The sequence below is a fragment of the Hesperophylax consimilis genome, chromosome 21 (genome assembly GCF_061612785.1).
Source record: "Hesperophylax consimilis isolate HC1 chromosome 21, BYU_Hcon_1.0, whole genome shotgun sequence".
NCBI classification, from domain to species: Eukaryota; Metazoa; Arthropoda; class Insecta; order Trichoptera; family Limnephilidae; genus Hesperophylax; species Hesperophylax consimilis.
In genome coordinates, this window is record NC_142856.1 from 2,595,535 (window position 1) to 2,615,337 (window position 19,803).

The 19,803-nt window shown below is 35.4% G+C and overlaps 1 protein-coding gene across 1 annotated transcript in view; it reads right to left on the reverse strand.

Annotated features, from left to right (window-relative positions):
• Window positions 1–19,803, reverse strand: part of insc (spindle orientation adaptor protein inscuteable) — an 85,210-nt gene that overhangs the window by 2,751 nt on the left and 62,656 nt on the right. The window contains exons 3-9 of the mRNA XM_089644751.1: window positions 6,189–8,044; window positions 5,492–5,776; window positions 4,590–4,908; window positions 3,695–3,994; window positions 3,013–3,184; window positions 1,410–1,633; window positions 449–636 (exon numbers count right to left, since the gene is read on the reverse strand). Of these exons, the coding sequence (XP_089500877.1) occupies window positions 449–636; window positions 1,410–1,633; window positions 3,013–3,184; window positions 3,695–3,994; window positions 4,590–4,908; window positions 5,492–5,776; window positions 6,189–8,041 (3,341 nt within the window). The 5' untranslated portion in view covers window positions 8,042–8,044. The remainder of the gene's footprint in view (window positions 1–448; window positions 637–1,409; window positions 1,634–3,012; window positions 3,185–3,694; window positions 3,995–4,589; window positions 4,909–5,491; window positions 5,777–6,188; window positions 8,045–19,803) is intronic.

Genomic DNA, 19,803 nt, shown 5'->3' on the forward strand with positions numbered 1-19,803 from the left:
AATAGACTTCCCCCGGACGAGATTTTTATGCTTCATGTACTAGCAAACTGCTATTAAAGCTGACGTGTTTACAGTGTAATAGCCAGAAGGCAAATGACACGATCGGCATCAAATACTCAGTAATACCAATTCTAAGTATGCAGGACCAGTCCTGTGCAAGTGCAAACGGAGCAACCCGCTCCGGGCTCCAACTTGCCAAGGAGACAAGACACTGATAATACCTAACACAGCGCCCTTAAGGTGTTTACTAACGCCAGACGCCATTTAACTCAGGGCCGTACCTGTGCAGATAGCAGTATGACAACTTTGAAGCTGTGTTGAAGTGAAAGAGTAGATAATGTTTCACTCTCCTCAATATTTTTTTCTTTGTTATTTTAGCACTTTTTAAATGATGTTAGATTAATCATAATGCTGGAATGTTTGTTTTCTTTAAAAAAATGTTCACTACCTCGCCAAAGCCTCCGCTGCATGGTTGACCAGCCTGAACTCTGCCTGGAGTCTGGCAGGGCGCGCCGGGGAGGCCCTAGGGCTCCTCAAGAAGCAGACCAGCGCCACAGGGGCAGCGGGGCAGGCTGCCAACAGGAGTCTTCCTCGCGATGAACTAGACACGGAGTTCAGGAGAGTAGCAGTTTGTTCCTGTAAGAAATAGTCAGAATTAATTTGGTGAATGCCGCCGATTTATCTGTTATCTATTTCTTGAAAACGATAGATGTAACAAAAAAAAATGCTTTGTATTTTATATAAGAGGTTATTTTACATTCATGGAAATAATTTATTTGTACATGTGCCCAAATGGTCTTTTATATTTTATTAGGATACTCATTATAGAGCCATTCAGCTGTAGATATTATGTCTATTATTTAAATTATATTATCTATCATATTATTATCTAATAATATTTTTTTATAGTGGAATAATTTATTGAAGTAAAACCAAACCTCAAATAAAGATAGTAACCAAAAAATATGCGCTATGAAAATGAAGACAATGACGGTAGCTCTCAGTCGAAGCAGAGGTTCTGAATTCAATTCCCAGATGCGACTTGCAGACCAGATACAGTTACACATCAGTCACTCTGTGTAGGTATTACCAATTTAGAGTAATTATGTGGTAAATCGACAGTTAAAACGTTACATATGACAAATTTGACGGTATTACAACAAAATTGAAATTTGGTTCCTCATAAGGTCTCTCTCACCGTTTTGCATTACTTAATGATTGACTGCTGTACTACTTAAAACGGTAGGTATAAAAAATAGTAACTAATATCTGAGTATTACTGGAAAGGGCAAAAAGAGTTATCGCTCTGCGGTATATGGGGTTCCTTAGTGACCCCCTTAGGGTGATATGTGATTTTACCTTCAGTTACATGAGGGTTAATATATCTAAATTAATTTACTATTATTTACCTGCAAAAACACAGATGCACTAGGTCCCCGCATCTTCACAGCCTGCAGCAGACTCTCAATAGTCTTGTGTTTGGAGAAGATCTCTATGATGTCGGGGCATCTGTCATTAGAGTCTCGGCTACCCAGAGAAAGGCGTTCACGTTTCTTCACCACGTTCACGAGATTTACCAAGCAAGCAGTGCACAGCAACAGAAGCTGACAGCAAGATGTCCTGGACAAGATCTCTGCAAAAGGAAGAAGAAATTAATATATTGGTGTCATCAAAATAGAATGGTTATGACATGTAATTCTTCCACAATTATCTTCCTTCTTCTATGTACGCGAAAAAGATGGAAAATACCAGATAGTCGAATGTTTCTAATCAAATTCCCGTGGAAATTGATAGATGTATGTACCTTCAATGTTTCTGAGCCATTTTCTTTCATCAAGTTGAAGTTGAGTTTTATTTGAGAATGGATACTATTAGGCAAATATAATGCATATATTATGTATATTTCAAAGCTCCATAACTTATGATTAAAGTGATGGTGGGTTCTAAAAATTGTTGCGTTGAATTAATAATTTAAGCCAGAAAAAACTGTGTACTTTTCATGATGCCGAAGCTCACCATCCCATAGTTAAACTACTTCTTGCAAACAGAGATTTGACTCACCAATTATACATAACTAATGATGGAAGTGACTTTATGAGCTGAAAACGGACTGGTGTGTTGAGCTAGAAATTTAAGCTTTTAAACTCTGCAATTTTTATGATGCCAGAAGTCACCATTCAACAGTTTTTTTACTAATCAACTATATAACGGTTATTGATGAATCTTGGCTATGACGGTTATGGTGATATTTGACTAACTACTTACCGGTCAGTGGTTGAGTGGGCATAGCGCTTGGGTCTCACCCGAGCGTCGCGTGTTCGATTCCTCGACTGGCTAAGTCCTCCATCACAACACAAGCAACATTTTCGGCTTTCTGTGGTGGCAGTAGGAGATTTTCAAACATTGTTGGGTTATTCGTAACCCGGGAATGTTTGTCTTTCTTTTAAAAATTTAATTTTAAAAAAAAATTTAATTAAATAGACTACCAGCTACTTCACATCACCGAAACCTTTAAGACCATTACAGAAGGGACAGATCTGTACAGGATTCATGTACATATTTTTTTCTTTAATAAGGTGAAACGAGACAGAGCTATAGTTCTTATATATCTATCCCTATCCCTTTTTGTCAGGCAAAAACCACCTGATATCCAAATCCTCACTGACGAAATCAACACCAAGATAAAAACTATGACTAATAACTAGTATCTAGTATAAAGTACTGCGAAGTTAGCAGAATAACCTAAATAACTGTTTTGTAACCAGGTATTTAGATTTTTGTTATTGTGTTATAAATAACACATCTGCCCTGATGATGGACACTGCAATGCTGTCCGAAACGTTGGCTAAAGAAGGAGTTAGCGCAACACGGCATAACACCCCAAAAACAAATAACAAAAATACTTTTGGCCGTGAAAATCTTAAATCATATTAGGTATTTAGATGCTAATAACCAGTTGGTTACGTTATTGAAATTCTGGCTGGTTACCCAAAACTAATTAAAATGTCTTACCAGTAAGATGTTGAATGATCTTCTCCAGATATGTGTCCAGCTGCAGAAGTTTATAATCTCCCTGAAGCCAGGGGGCAGTTATTTGAGTCAGCACCGTCACCGCCTCCCGCATCTGCGGTTCTGGGTTTGAGTCTTCGCTAAGTATGTCCGACAGAATCTCAATGCCGCCAGCCTGAAAATCAAATAGAATGTTATCATCAGATTCCAGATTAAGATTTATATTTCACTGCTAGTTACTACCTGGTATTCCAGAGTTTTCAGCACACTTTTTTCTTAACGAACAACATTTTAACAATAATAATTTTCAGATTAAAATGGATATTTTAAAGTTCTATAACTCATGATCGAAGTGAGGTTGTGAGCTGAAAATAGTTACATCGACCCAGAAATAGCAGCAAATTGCACGATACCAGTGCTCGGGATTGTGAGTTTTGTTGCTTCATACAAAGCAGATTTTCTGCTTTGTGGTTAAGATTAGACAATTCAGTCAAACATCAACTTAATGTTCTGGTTATTTCAAATAATTTATGCTATAAAAGAATTTTATTCGTATAAATCTGATAGATCCGTTGTAACCTATATATCTTTCTCATAAATGAGGCATATAACAGAAAGAGAGGTTAAAAAGGAGCTCTTAGTGACACAGACAGTGTAGTAAAAATAGTTTGCTAATTGATTGTACCTCTTCAAATTGTTCTGCCGCATCTCCTGTGATACAAATGGTGGCTAAAGCCCTCAGCGAAAGAGCTTTAATCGAACTCTTATTAGATTCGATGATCACCGTAAGCAACGCTCGAGGAACTCCACATTCCACAAACGGCAGATCAGTTATGAATCTCATGGCATCTCCATCCAAATCTGACATGTCCAGGCTTGACAGATCAGCAACCGGTGACATTAGTGCGCCCAGATGGCCCAGAGATGTCAGCGTGGACTTCAGAATCATGTCTGATGGAGGGTCTTCAAGCATTGACACCAATGTCTGTAAATAAATTTGCATTATTGGCATGTCAGAAGTGGATAGTAACAAAGCTGTATGAAATGTAAAGAAGATGAAGAAATGCCGATTTGTCTAACGTGCCAATGTACCGCTTTGATGGGAAAAAGCTCAGATTTCTGGGGAACCAGAAGACGTCACGAAACACCCAATGACAACTGTAGTGGACATTAGAGGGACTGGGCTACTAAAAACTGTTAACCAAATAAGGTAAAAAATGGGAGATAGCGTATTAATAAGGAACTACAGTGAAAAGTATTATGGCTTAAATATTTATAAATTCATATAGAAATAGATTAATAAACGCTGATTCTGATTATATAAGTTTTAATATCGATTATTATAAATCGTCATTCAAAAACGAACTAAACACCGTCATATTAAAAATTAAAACACACTGTTTGGTTAGGTATATATCTATGGTCTACAAAATCCACATCAAGGTTGCCAATTCGTGAAGAATTCCCCAAAGAAGACAGAGAGAGATAGGAAAATGTTGTACAAAAGAAACATAGTGGATTACCAGGAACATATTAATTATAGAAGGACTACATGTTAAACTAATTTAATGGTTTCTTACCCTCATTTGTTGCACCAAAACAGCCCTAGCCGTCTCAATAAATATATCCAACAGTGTCTTCAAATGCTTCTGCAAGACATTCAGCTCTGGGTTAGTCTCATTGAGTTCAACTTTCACATCTTCGGTGATCTCGATAACCTTTTGGATGTTGATTTCCACGGCATTCGTGATTTTATTCCATCGATCTGGAGTTTCTCTCGGAGGTTTTATCTTCAGGGTGATGCTGTGAGCAAGGATGAACTCGTTGATATTGGCAATCATGACATTGATGTCACTATGACATTGCCTCACGAATTGGAGATTGGCCGTTTGAAGATCCCTGGAAAAAACATTTTAATTAATCTTTTGTTTTAGAATTTAATTTCTCTTCATACCACGAAGTTGCTGTTTATAAGTTAAGTGTCCTGTTACACACAATGTTTTGTTTAATGTCTGTTTATTAGAGCCTGTAACATTTTGATTTATTTTCATTACCTAGTGTCTTTTTCTTGGAATAATGGATCATAAGACATAAGTTTTGTATGGGAAATAGTGGAATTTCCTAGTCATAACTTCCATATTTTAAAGAGAATCACACAAATTAGAGATATTTACATAAAATTCAACCAGAATCTCGTCATAACCTCCTGTATTTTAAAGAAAATCACACAATTTGTACCTGAATTCACTCTCGGTGAGAGTGAATTATCTGAATGCATTGGATGAAAAATTCGATATGTTATCTTTTTTTAAACCTACAATTTATGTACCTTTTCAATGCTGGTCTTTTCAACGCAATCTTTCCCACCACGTAGCGTGTTTTGTCACAATGTATGTGTTTCAGTGAAACTTTATGAATCAGATATGAGACAGCCGCGTTGACAACGTTAAAATACACATAACATATTAAAAAGACCACTTACTTGACAACCTGCTTAAACTGGTGCGCTATAATCTGCCCGTGCGTCTGCACCTTGCGTATGTTTCCGGTGATGGTAGCAGAACTGTTGGCCACTTTCGCGTCCACTTCCACTCCGATGGCTTTGCTCTGCAGCGTGGTCATGCACTCGGGTTCGTACAGCCCTACCAGGTCGCAGAGCCAGTGCTGAACCGGAGCTGGCTGACCTTCGCCGATCCTCTCCAGCGGAGTACATGAGTCGCTGCTCGATGTGGAGTTTAAGACATTGCGGGATGTGGCTTTGGCGGACCTAGAAGAGTAATTAGACATTGATATGAGATTGGGAGACACAATTGTTTTTTTTTACTTTTTTTCACTTATTCAATTTGTAATGGAAAATTCACTCTTTAAAAAAACCATATTTTGTGACCTTTGTATATGTTAAATACGTGTAATGAAATATTAGATGAAATGACCTATTCAATATGTAATTTCCACAGTTTTGAAAGACAATGTGAAGTGATAAAGGACAATGTTCTGCCGCATGGCATGACATATTGAACAAACAATTTGGAGTCTTGTGTTATTTTTCTAACAAGTAAATTTCAAAGTTCTAGTTTAGTTGTTAGTGAAACAAACAAATGTTTTTGCTCTAGTTTTTTTGCAGTTTTATTCCAATAGATTTCTGTTTTATAGTTAATTTATGTATTTTTATTACTTACTCATTAAAGTTGCTAAGCAAATTGACCGGTCTGATCTTGCTGCTCTGTCTTCCGGGAGTATTAACCTTCGCATACTCAGGAGACAACAGGGACTTGGGAGTCGAAGTGCAAGCAGAATTCAACTCCTGTTCGCAAAAGTGGATATCCTCGTTAGAAGCTTCTCGTCTGATGGAAAAACCGTTCACCCTATCGTCCAACATACCGCCATTACGTAGAGAGGCAATTCTTCTAAAATTCTGACAGTCATTACCTTCCTCATCTTGGAATTGGATTGGAGGAGTTATTTTACGAGCCGTTCCCGGGGTTTTTAGGATTCCTTTAGGACTTTTCGCTTGGTTAACACTTACAATACTAGAATTTAGACGATTCTCATCTACACTACGTTCGTCGTATGTCTCTATAAAACTTTCTCTCTTCATATCAACAATAGCCCAGTCGTTAAGTGTGTGGTTTTCCGGTAAACCTAATGTTGGAACTCTGTCCACTTCATCTGATCCTTTTGTAATGTCGTAGATTGTTTTAATTGATTCATTCCTCTTTGGTAAGAAATGAAAGAAACTTTTGTTGATTTTAGGCGACAGTTTTGTCTTTGTTGCTTTGTGTTGTATCTTCTGCTTTGTACGTGACACGGTTTTCTTTGGAGCTTTTAGGTTAAGGCTGTCTGTTATTTTTCTCGAAGAAAACGGCTTAATGCCGGCTTCTTCATCAACGTGTTCTTTTACATCTTCGATAGTATCTTGTTGACGCAACACTTCAATATAACCGAGAGAATGGTGGCCGTCATCTAAAATCTGTTCATCTAATCTTTGGGAAGCATAATTAAAGGATCTATTCATTCCTTGTCTTTGAAAGTAATTTGAACACTTTTGAAACCCGTATTCATCATCTGAATTTTCTATTAAATCTTTTTTTGGTATATTAGGGTCTGTTTTAGATCTGGACAACATCCCTGGACTCTTTTCTTTGGCGACAAAATGTACAGGAGGATGATAGTTGATTCTTGTTACAGGTGATCTCATTCTCGGTTGGTTATTAACTGCGATTTGAAGCGAAGATGAAACTTGAATATATTCTATATTATTGTGATTTGATCCATTATGCATACCACCATCGCATTGTTCTTCCTGATTATTGAATTTATCTAATAGATTCTTCTTCGTCGTACATTTTTCTATATTAATATTGTTGTTGTTGATGTTTTTGTGTGGAGTTACAACAACTTTAATAGAGGTATTCCTGAAGTTGTTACCATCTTCCTGCTGTATAGAATCGAAAGGTGCATGTCCAATATCGCAATGGGCTTCTAAATAATCCTTCAAATCTTTAGGAGTCTTTATCAAACTTCGTATTGGGGTTCCATTTTGATATTTGCTCATCCCTGATTTGGGAGTTTGTAGATAATTCAACACGTTATTACTAAGATCTCTCTTAGCTGGAGTCTTGAATTCATTGCCATCTTCTTCATTGTGTCTGCAGCACTGATTTTCTTTTTTGATAGATCCGTTTTCTGGCGACGATTCGTCGTTTTTCTTCGGTTTAGAATTGTTTTGTTGATTAGTTGGAGGGGAGCTGTCAGAATCAGAAAAGCCTGAATCTTGACTCTTATGGCTCCCTGGGCTGTTTTGCCTGGGAGACCAGACATTGATAGCGGGTAACGGAGGTGATTCGTCTAGTTCTGGGATGTTGTTTTCTAGAGGTACCCAGTGGGGTAACTGTGGTTCCCAGTCGTCGTCCTGCCTCGCACCGGGCAGCCTCCTGTTCTCCCAGTTGGAGGCGTGCGCCACTGGGCTGCCGATATTGGGCGGAGAGTCTCCCCACCAGACTTTACTGCGAGTCCTTTGGAAGTTTGACATTTTCTGAAACAAACAAAAACATGATGTTGATGTAACTCGAAAACCATATAGAGTGAAAATGGATGCAGGGGGCTAAAATGGCAGGTCCTAATTTTCATAAAATAACTAGCTGACATGTACTCGGTGTCGCTGGGGGTTTTCCTTAGGAGATAGACATATACCATAGCAGACTTTTCTGTAGGGCTTTTTAAGATATACAATTTTATGCATCTCATAAGTTTTAGCCAGCGTTAGCAATGTAAGCGCCCGAAAATAATTAATTACAACTTAATTACTCTACTTTCTGTAAATATAATATACATGTAATATGATAAACCTTCCGGAAGAAATTCTCTATATGATCGTGAAAATTCTATCAAAATCCGTTGCTTAGTTTAAAAGAACTAAGCTCACAAACAGACAGACGCGGAAAATAAATTATTTTAGTGTGAAGCGCCATCTCTTAAATAAAAAATTGAATTCAAATAAAATTAATAGATGTCGCCCTCCGTTACAGAATGTTGAAAGGGAAATTCCCGGATCAACTTTTTTCATTGCTCTTCGGATATTGTTACGTTCACTGCAGGTTGTTTTTTTATGTGTGCAATTATTGCCATACTAAATTCTACAGAAATATTCACACGGGAGTAACATTCTGACGATTTTTCCGAACAGTTTTTGACTATTATTCTGACAATAGAGCTGATCTGTTTTTTCCGATGTAACAAAAAAACGGTGAACCGCTATTTGGTTTTTTTAAAACAAATCGTCATAATATTATATTTTTTAATTCTTAAAACAAAATAACGTTCAACATTACATATCACCGCTATACTTATATGATAATTGATTGAGATGGTAGCCGAGTTTTATGGTTCCTTTTTATTCCTCCGGAGCGCGTCAGTCGGAGTAACTAATCAAATTACGCGAAGTCTACTGTTCACAAAACTGCTGGTAATAATAATAATAAGTTTACTTTGCATTTCGATATCATCGTAATGGGGAATTTTCACAAATTATGAACACTGTCAACAATATGTGGAAGATATAAAGTTTATTTTTTTGATCGTGATTATCGTACTAAAGATATTTCATTTTAAAATTTTCATTCAAAATTATTGATTTCAAAAACGATCTAAAATCGCACATTTCGAATCGGTTCTAACCGGCTACAACATCATTATGGCGCAGGACCGCCAATTTCTGGTAAGATTGCTGTCATGATCGGCGTGACATCAACGCAGACAAATCCGCGAATAAAAATGAACGTTTTGGCGGCAAATCGAAGATGGCACATTTAAAACCGTTGCAGAAAATCTATTCGTCAACAACTCATTAAAAAAAACAGTGAAAATTCGTTATTAAATCATCTCAAAAGAGATTTATATGACGCATGTTATAGATTTTTCGAAATAAATGTTTGTTTCGTAATAAGTTGGTGAATCTATGCTACATCTGAAGGTCAACAAACGAGCCAACCTTCGCAATGCGTCAAGTCATGTATTGTTATGCACCTCAAAACATAATACGAATAATATAAAGTCACTACCTTTACAGGTAGCTGCCGCTAACACGTCTTTAAATATTGACTTTGGCAAAAGAAACATCATTGAGTTCAGAATTCAAAGGAAAACAATTTAGTGGTACGTTTTGAAGTTCCGTGCACATAAGTTCCATTAAAGTACCGCTTGGTGTATTGTGTGTTATGTAATCGAAAAAAAACAACATCGAAAGTCATTTGATGGGACGAAATGATACTTTTTTACCAATTTGTATCAATGGAGGGGTAAGGCTATTTACTAGTAATCCGAAGATTGCGTGATCAAATCCCGGCATACGCAAGTAAATTTTATTTGATTAAAATAAAAATTTCAATGGCTTTAGCCGTGTTTGATGACCAGATGTGAATAGCCAAATACTTCACCACCTTGCTCTCTCCCATCTCCTTTCCTTCCCCACTACCTTCAGTCTCACAACATAACCCAATTGGAGATGCCATAATTTCACTGGCTCCAGACGGTAGGAAGCAGTTGGGACTCCTGTGCGGTATTCACATAAAAATAAAAATAAAATTTATTTAATACGAACAATGTATTCACTTAAAACTACCGGTCTAAACTAAAAATTATAAGTACCTACCGTAGATTTTTTTAGCGTGACTTAAAATAACGGTTTATATGGCTAGCATTTATTTGGCTTCAACAACCAGCAAAATGCTTCCTCTAATGTTTCCATTTTTAAAATATCATCCTTTTGGTAGGTACCGACAACCTCCACATAAAAAAAAACCCAAATAAAAATATCCAAGTTCTTACCCGACTATCGTGGGAATCACATGAAATGCAAAGGGTCACGTATTAGTGGGATGGTAGTTTATTAAAGTAATAAAAATAAAACATGTAATGTAAGGGAATTAAACGTCACGGTTGATAGTTTAGTAATGTGATTAGAGGTCATTGTTTTTGTCGTAAGTCTTTTGTAGTTTCGTTTACAATATTCGTAATATTCACATGTTTTGTTGTAAGAATACCTTCTTATTAAGTAACCAATTTGTTGATTTGTCACATTTCTAGACAAAATTAAGCGCTGCAGATGTAATTTTTAAATACATAAATTTGAATTTCGATTTAGTTGTCTTGAGTGAATTAATAAATAAATGAGTGAATGAAGTAAATGGAACTTTGGAAGCGGAAATTAACACATATCCCGAAATCCGATCGAGCTGAAACTCGGCAGATAGACTCGTTGACGATGACAATGTATTCTATCAACTTTTGCTGGCTCTCATGCACTTTCTGTGGCATTTGGTGGCACTCACGTACACACACGCGCACACACACGCATTTCTCTAAAATTAAATTACAGCAGCTAATATACGAAATAAATCTCGGTCCCATCCAATTAGGATTTGGCTTAAGCGATAGCGCGGTTCACTCATTTTAGTTAGTCTCATCTTTTAATAAAAATAGATGTACTAAAGGAGAAAAACATTGTTTTTCATGGATTTTTTTACTACTTTACGACTAAAATTTTGGCGCCCCTTGTCAAAATCAGTAGATGTGATCACTGTTATCAATAATGTTGGGATGATTTGTATTTTTGTGTAGCGCATTGGACTGCCATTCCGAAGGTCGCGGGTTCGAACCCGGCGTGCGCAAATAAATTTTATTTGATTAATTTGTGTTATTTCACAATTAATTAATTAAAATATAATATATAGTGTATTTGCAGCACGTTCCAGAGTGGAAGATACTACCAGTATCGCCCTGGTGTAAGACCACCATTCAGAATTGAAACGTTGCTCCAAATGGCTTTAGCCGTGTTTAGTGACTAGATCTGAATAGCCAGGTACTTCCCCACCTTCCTCTTTCCCTTCCCCACTTACCTTCAGTCTCACAACATCCCCCAATTGGGGATGCCATAGTCTCACTGGCTCCAGACGGGAGCAGTTGGGACTCTTGTGAGGTATTCACTATAAAAATAAAAAAAAGCGCCGTTTTTATGAATCTCAATTCGGCGCCCGGAGCGGACTGCTCCAATCGCGCCATCGTAGGGCCGGCCCTGTTACCTCTTAACATATGTATATCTATGTAATACATTAACCATCAATATTTCACTTCCTGCGACAACTTTCTTAGTAATTACACTCGACCTAGAGAAAGTTTAGACTTCGAGACACTCAATGTGAAGGCATATTAATCGAGTTTTACTTATTAAAACTCCCAAAACCCACAAATTATAAAAATAGCCTTCAACAAATAAATAATTATCTTATTTCAGGTACAGGGCTGGACCTACGAAGGCGCAATTGGCGCAATCCGCTCTGGACGCTCACTCTCTAAGGCGCCAAGGACCCAACGAGACAAGGTGCCAATAATATCAACGGTTCTTCGATATTTCATCAAAATGACAACTAAAAACACCTTTAAAAAGTGATATAGAGTCATTAAAGGTGATGAAACAAAAACTAGGTAAAATAGGTTACATAGGTAACCTATGTTTCATCACTTTTCATTACTTTATATCACTTTTTGTAGGTGTGTTGAACTGTCATTTTGATGAGAAACCCGGTCACAGAAAATGGTATAAAAAAAACATTAAAAGACTGGAAGTTGCATATTTATTTCAATGCATTACCGACTGTGGAGATAATCCTAACTATGGAGTAGAGAATATGTTCATATGAAGTAGTAAAAACTCTCGAAAAGTGAGTTCTGGCATAATGAAACATGCAAAGTATTTTTCTGCCTGAAATTTATAGCAGAACACAATTATGTTTAGCTCGTAACTCGTAACCTCATTTCCATAGTCAGCTATAGTGCTCTACCTATCAGTGATAGTGAGTACTTGAAAATTTTCCTACATTTGAGGGGAGAAAAAATCAGGGAAAATGGTAATCACCCATAATCTACAGAAATTTTGAATCTTCGCTTTTTTAACCAAAAATGATTTTTAGTACTGGCAACACAAAAGATACGATGAGAATTTCAAATAATCATATGTAGGTAGGTACCTACTTACTTCCAACAGATATTATTTTTACTTTAAGCCGTCTTAAAAAAATGTATTAATGAAAACTATGACATGTTGTTTGTTGTATTTTTTAACGACATTAACTCATTGCGAACAAAAGGACAAAAATGATGCCCAAATTCTGGCGAAACCTCTCTAATAGTAGGTGAATGAGAGATGTTTGCTTTCGGTTCGAAACCTAACCTAAAACCAAATTCTGGCGAAACCTCTCTACTAGTAGGTGAATCAGAAAATCTACTAGTTTCTTTCGGTCCGAAACCTAACCTAAAACCACTGTACCTTGTTCAGAACAAAAACTCTTTCCTTTACATCTTTTCTAATCTATATTCTGCAATACATTTGTGCAGAATCGCGGCGTGTTCAATAATAATATTTAATATCGATAACGTGCAACTGCTAAGAGCGATCATTTGAATTTCCCATAACTTTCCACGGGAGCTGGGATATATGAAGCGAATAATTCTCGCTTTGATTCGTTGAGTATTCTGACGTTAAAAGAAACTGCGTTTTTTACAAGAAGCGAAACTTTGACGGTCTTATTATGATGTAGAAACACTCTCGATATGTTATTGTCTGTTACACGCTAATAGGCTCAAGTTAATTATTTAAGAATGATAAATTCCTCCACGCACATTCAATAGCGGATTTTTATAATGTGTTATTCTCATGAAGGCGCCATTTGTAGCAATCTGAACTTTGCTGAAAAGAAATAAGAAAAAATTTCAACAGAAATGTATGAACGCATAAAAGAAACAACTTTAAAAAAATACAATATTATAGCTAAGATTATCTAAGGCTAGCCTTAGACTTGTAAGTTTTTTCGTAAATTTACGACTTCTAGCCAATGGGCATATTGCATTTTGAAAATCCAATACACCCATTGGCTAGAAGTCGTAAATTTACGAAAAAACTTACAAGTCTAAAGCTAGCCTAAGACAGTTTCCCTTGATTAACTTTTTTGCTTTCTTATAAAATTGTTTACAAAATAAATAAAAACCACTTTTGTGCTTGAAATCGAGCGTTTCTATACTCCGTTTGTCGAGCGATTTTAATGCCTATTACCTATATTATGATCTGATCACTTGATCAAAGAAATAAATATTCTACAAGCGCCTTCACTCTTCTCTCTTCAATAACGATATTATTATTATATCTTGTAGTTGAACGAGTGCATTTGCCCGAAAACCTTTTGACGACGTTGTTCGGATGCCATTGAATAAAAATTGTATTGTTCTATTTAATAAACTAATCGCAGGTGAATGCGATGCCGCGTGGAGGTATTTATCTTTATTACATTAACTTCTGAATATTATAGATTGTTTACAAAACACGAGACTTCAGTTAGATAACCAAATCTGTGGTTTATATTGCGTAATTTTGATTTAAAGCAGATATTTGCCGGTTTGTAACTAACTAACTAACTAATCATCACGCCGTTTCCCCGCAGGGGTAGGCAGAGAGGACACACCGCCAAAAAACTCGGTCTTGGAACACACTTCTTGCCTCGTTCACTTTCATACATCGTTTCATACATACTCTTCTATTATTCTTACTTTCGACATGGCCCGACTCAAGTATCTGATTCACTTGATCCTGCAATATCTTCCTCGGGCGTCCCCGACTGCTGCTACCATTCACATTTTCGTAATATATCCTCCTGGTTGTGCGAAGCGGTAAAACTCTGAAATTTTGTTTTTCTGCCTGGAATTTCTGGACTAACACATCTGTTTAATTACTAATTCTAATTTCCATCATGAGCTGTGGAGCTTTGAAAAATCCGCTTATTTTTATAGGTTTCCTGATAAACCTTTAGTAAAATACAAATAAATTATAACAATTTCGAACACGTGTTCGTAAAAATTAAAATATTTTCAACTTTTCTCATTATATATAATGCAAGTACATGTTCCGATATATTAGGAATTTACTAAAAGTTTATCAGGAAACGGCCAACAATCCCGTTTTTAACCGGAATTCCAATAATTTGAAGAGATTCTTAATAAATAAATAATAATAACTTTTCCCTGTACCTACCTAAAATAAGACACCATTCATTTGCTCAATTGGAAAAAAAATCAACAATAGTTTTGAAGTATTGTGCGAAACCGGTTAGTAATAATTAATAATTACTTATTATCGTCCTGAAGAGATATAACTAATGAAACAGTTCCTTTAAATGGCCCTTGCCATGTTTAGTAATCAGATTTCAACCACCAAACATTTCCCAATATTCATTTTTGTTTTCTTTGTTTGCTCCTAATTTTCTTCCGCCTCAAATCATTCCCAAAATTGGGAATTCCGAATGCCAGAAGCAAGTCGAACCCTAATGCAAGAGTATTTCAAAAACTGGTATACCTATTCGTACAAATCAATACAAACCTTCCCAAAAAACTCTACAATTAATAATTATTATAATCTCAGTGCGAAAACTTACACTGCCTTGGTTCTCACAGTTTCCCTAAAACCAGAACAATAATATTGTTTTCTGAATCGTGTCACCCCGTGATTGGTCAGAAATCATACAAAGGGTTCATTGTTATACATTCTAGTGCACGAATATAATTTATTCGAGGGGTGGTTAGGAGAAAAGTCTCTATTCGCTGAGAAACATCTGCCCATTGGATAAAGAAGGGGAAAAATAGGGTGGTGTTTAAATCCAACGGATTTTTAAGAGGTAGGTACCGTGTATGCATTTCGAACTTTATAGCCATAAAAGTACCTACTCTAAAAAGTTGCTCGTTTACCGCATAGCTTTTTGGTGCAGTAAATTTGAATTTAGATTTATATATACTTTAGGTAGGTACGTAGGTACTGCGATAGATCAGTTCTCTTCCAATTTTAAAATGACTAAGTAAACAAAATCATTGGTACCAACTGCTTGACACGACTAGATATTTTTAGTATGTACGTACTTTTTTAGTATCCAAAATTTTTTCACTATATAGCGACATCACAGATTGCAAAGTTCAGTATATCAAATTGTAATTTTCTCGAGTACTCTGGAAAATCGATCAGTGTGAAAATCCAGGTAGCAACAACTACTCTCGATCGGTGAATTCTGGCCTAACGAAATTTGCAGAGCTTTTTCTTCCAGGAATTTCAATTCCATAATTAATTAATTTATTTTAATTCATACTGAACAACACATGCTAAATAAGTATAAAGTATTAAAAAAATGGAAGGTATGAAATAACTAAAAAAGTACAAGTCCGAAAATATTTAAAGCTAGGTATAAATAGTAAGAAAAAATATTATTAATAAAGTAGTCTTGATTATTAGTAATATTACAAAGGTTAGTGAAGTTAAGATAATTTAATAATATTAACATTAAATGAGCTTCAAATAATTGAAATATCCATTCATCGATCAAAAAATATGCCTAAAAATTATGCTGAAACTGGGCAGTAAAACTACTGTAACTGCATGATATAATTTCATTGCACTTTTCGATTATCTCTTCTCTCCTTTACTCTAAATAGTATAAAACCAAGACACTATCTGCGTCTGTCTATTTGTGCGCTTAGTTCTTCTAAACTACCCAACAGATTTTGTTAGGGTTTTCTTAGATTGTTAGAAATATACTTAAAAATGCTAATACTAAAACTTTTCCATAATTATAATATCTAGATATTGATTTGTGAAAGATAAAACAGGTACCTGCACACTTGAATTTTCACAGATTTTTTTGTCAAAGTTAGTAGCTAAAGATAAGAAGTTGAAAAAATACTCCGTAATATTATTATTTTCAGTGAAACATCGCTTTTAGAACGAGTCGACTAATTGTTTTTAATTGTTATTACTTCAAATCGGTAAATCCTGTTATAACGCCACCCGCTGTGTAGGTACCGTTTTATTTTTTTTAAATCCCAATCATTATTAAAATAGCCGGTAAATAGCTTGTATGGCGAGAATCCAGTAAATCAGATTACAGTAATTAAAATTATTTTACTGCGCTGTTCACAATATAAAGTGATAGATAATTGGTAAATTAATTAATTATATGTATAAACAGTTTGTTTTCTAGATTTATCAATCAAAAAACAAGTTCTTGATGACATAACTGTTGCTATATTATAAACGCAGGTCAAAAGTTCTTGAAAGACAATTTTTTGACTGGCAACATTTAAAATTTATTACTTTCCCAGAGATTGGGTCAATTTTTTATATATTTTCCTGTTAAAATATTAAAGCTCCAATATCTTTTATTATAGGGGGTAAATATAATTTTTGAAATGTTTCATACGTGAATAGGTACTTAATTATAGTAATAAATAAATTGAGGATGTTAGAAGATAATGTCGGTTAATGCATTGAACAAATAGTTCAGTACTTACCGTAATTTCTTCATGTTAACACGCATTAAATTATATACCGTTAATGGACGTAAAGAAATCAATTCTGCTGCCTAGTTCAATAATTGAGACATTTCCGCGGCAAACCCTAGTGATATCTGACGGCTACTTCCCGGGAAAAAGTTTTTCGCAGTTTTTCTATGGTTAAACTTTCGAGAAACAATATGATACGCAGGAAACGAAAACAAATAATGGATGTAAAGAAGAATTATGGCTTAAAACCCTGTCTGGCAAATAATTGAAAAAAAAGACATTTTTTAATGAATCATTGCTTGAGGGATTATGTTATCTTTGGAGAAGCTGTTTGGAATGTATTTTCAAGGAGAAGTCGTAATCAAGTCAGTAATAAGATTCTCGACCATCTTTAACCGATTAATATTTTATTCCAATTCCAATAGAGCGGTATTTATAAAATATGTCCAAGCATCCTCGTGTAGGATGCTAATCAAATAAGGTAATGTTTTTTTTCCTATTAGAAACATCGGCATGCGTGGGTAGGTAAGAACCTAACCAAATCAAAACTGTCGACACATCCTTCTATTTTTATCCATGGATTATAAAAATAAAATGTGAACGTGGTGTTCGAAAAAGGAACAGTTATTATGGCGTTACGTGCCCATGCCCGGCCAAGTGAAATTACACACAAATAAATAACTGTCCATCGCTGTCGGCTTATTATCGGAATGAAGACACGTTTGATTTCCTGTCATCAAGTCGTCACATAACGGCCATTCCCTATAACTCCGGCCGCCATTATTGGAAATGGCGTACATAATAATAATATAATATTTTAATTGCTTTGACCGCCGTTAATAATAATTTGAATGCAATTTGGTATTGATTTAGCATTTTGCCATAGCTATGTGCTGTGTGATTTACCGCTAGATATTTTTTGTATGCAGTTGGTATTCAAAAAATAGAACGTGTATTTTTTATAAATTTTATACACTTTCTTTGAAAAGAAAAAAACACCCATTCCCAGTTTACTAGATATCCTCTTGAGCACTATTATATACGGAAAAGTTGCTTGTGCAATGATAGAGAACCAGTATATAATATAAAGGGTTTTTTCTCGTTCTCTTTATAGCTACCTAACTAACTTTACGGATCTAAATGATTGTATAAAGCAGCAAAAACTCTCGAAGGATGAGTTATAGCTAAAATGTCAGGGACTACGCAATTATTTTTACTTCTAATCATCATTGCCATCATGAGCTATGGTTAGCCAGGAACTGGAGACGACAACTTTAGCAACTTCGCCAGATGTCGATCGGGCAAGACCGACAATTATTTAGTATGTCATTTTCTGTACTGTCATCTGATTTTGGAGATATGCGTATGTGTGCTTGTATGTACGTGATTGCCACCAAAAGTTATAGTAGAATGTATTGTCATCGTCAACGAGTCTATTTGCTGAGTTTCAGCTCGATCGGATGTCGGGAAGCAGGTTAATTTCGGCTTGCAAGATCCAGAAAACAAATTGATGTATTTTAAAAAGATTTCGAAACAATAATGTACAAATTCAAATTACGCCCATCAAAAATATGTTATGATGACTCATTTAGTCATTGGTTAGACTTGTTATTTCATCATCGAATACTTTTGCAGGTTATCTGTTGATTAACTTACCTTAAAGGGTGTGGTTTAGTGCAATTATTATTGATAAATATTAATAATATCTTCTGTTAGTCGCTTATCGTTCAATTCTAGAGTTGAATAATATTATTATCTTGTTGGTAGGAACTGCCCGGCGCTATTGCGGTGGGTATGCAGGTACCGTAGTAGGTATTTATAATTTTATCTTTTAGCCAGATAGATTATGACAAGAGATTGTTATCGGGAACTCCACCTGTCTAAATTACTGGAGTATTAATCATCTAAATCGACACGCTTAACTTTGTAGTCAGATATTATGGCTTACAACAAAATATATTACTAAAAAAAAGAAAACAGTTTGTTCGTTTGACAACCTTTTATATGAATACCGCAGAAAAATCCCAACTGTCTGTAGTTAGTGGGAATTTGGTATTACCAATTGGGGCATATTGTCAGCCTGAAGGTAAAAGGGGAGAGAAGAGAAAGATTGTGAAGTTGCTCACTTTTAATATCTTGTCACAATATTTGTTTCATATCAAACACGATAAATGGTGTGCCTAGAGCGGATTCGGTAGTTTTAGTCAGAGCGTTGGAGGTCAATTGAATGTAAAAAACGTGGAACCTATTTTGTCGCTTCATATCTCATCTAAGATCTATTGATTTGTCAATGTTTCAAGCAAGGTTCTAAACGGTCTTTCACCAGGGGATAGTGAACGTATAATAATAATAATATTTCAATGATTTATATAGCGCCGTTTTTGTGCAAAATACCCCAAGGGCCTTGTACAAATATATAATACACTTCTACAATAATCTACTAACTATATATAGAGATAATATACAGTACCATACTTACCTGGTAGGTCACTTAAGGTTAACACTTAATTAACATTAACTAATTGTTTATTAGCGAAATTTAGATACCTACAGGATTTAGGAGATAATTGGAAAATTGGATATAATTGGACTTTCTCTCAGGAATGGTATATTTAATTTAAGGGTATGACAGCTTTAAAAGTTACTGAAAATAATCTACAACCTGCAGCGATAAGCGTGTCAAATTGTACATACTACAGAAAAAATAACCAACATTATGAAAACTGCGGGTCCTTAAACTTTTTTATAATTTTTAAATATTTTAATTTTATATAAGTATCGACGAAAATTCTTCATTCTCACACGTCTTGTATGACAAGACGAAAAATACAGAAAAAACAAGGGCAATGACATCACTTACGACCCCTGTCTGGGACTACTTCATGAATCATAATTGAAAATTGTTAAATTTTACCATACTTTTCG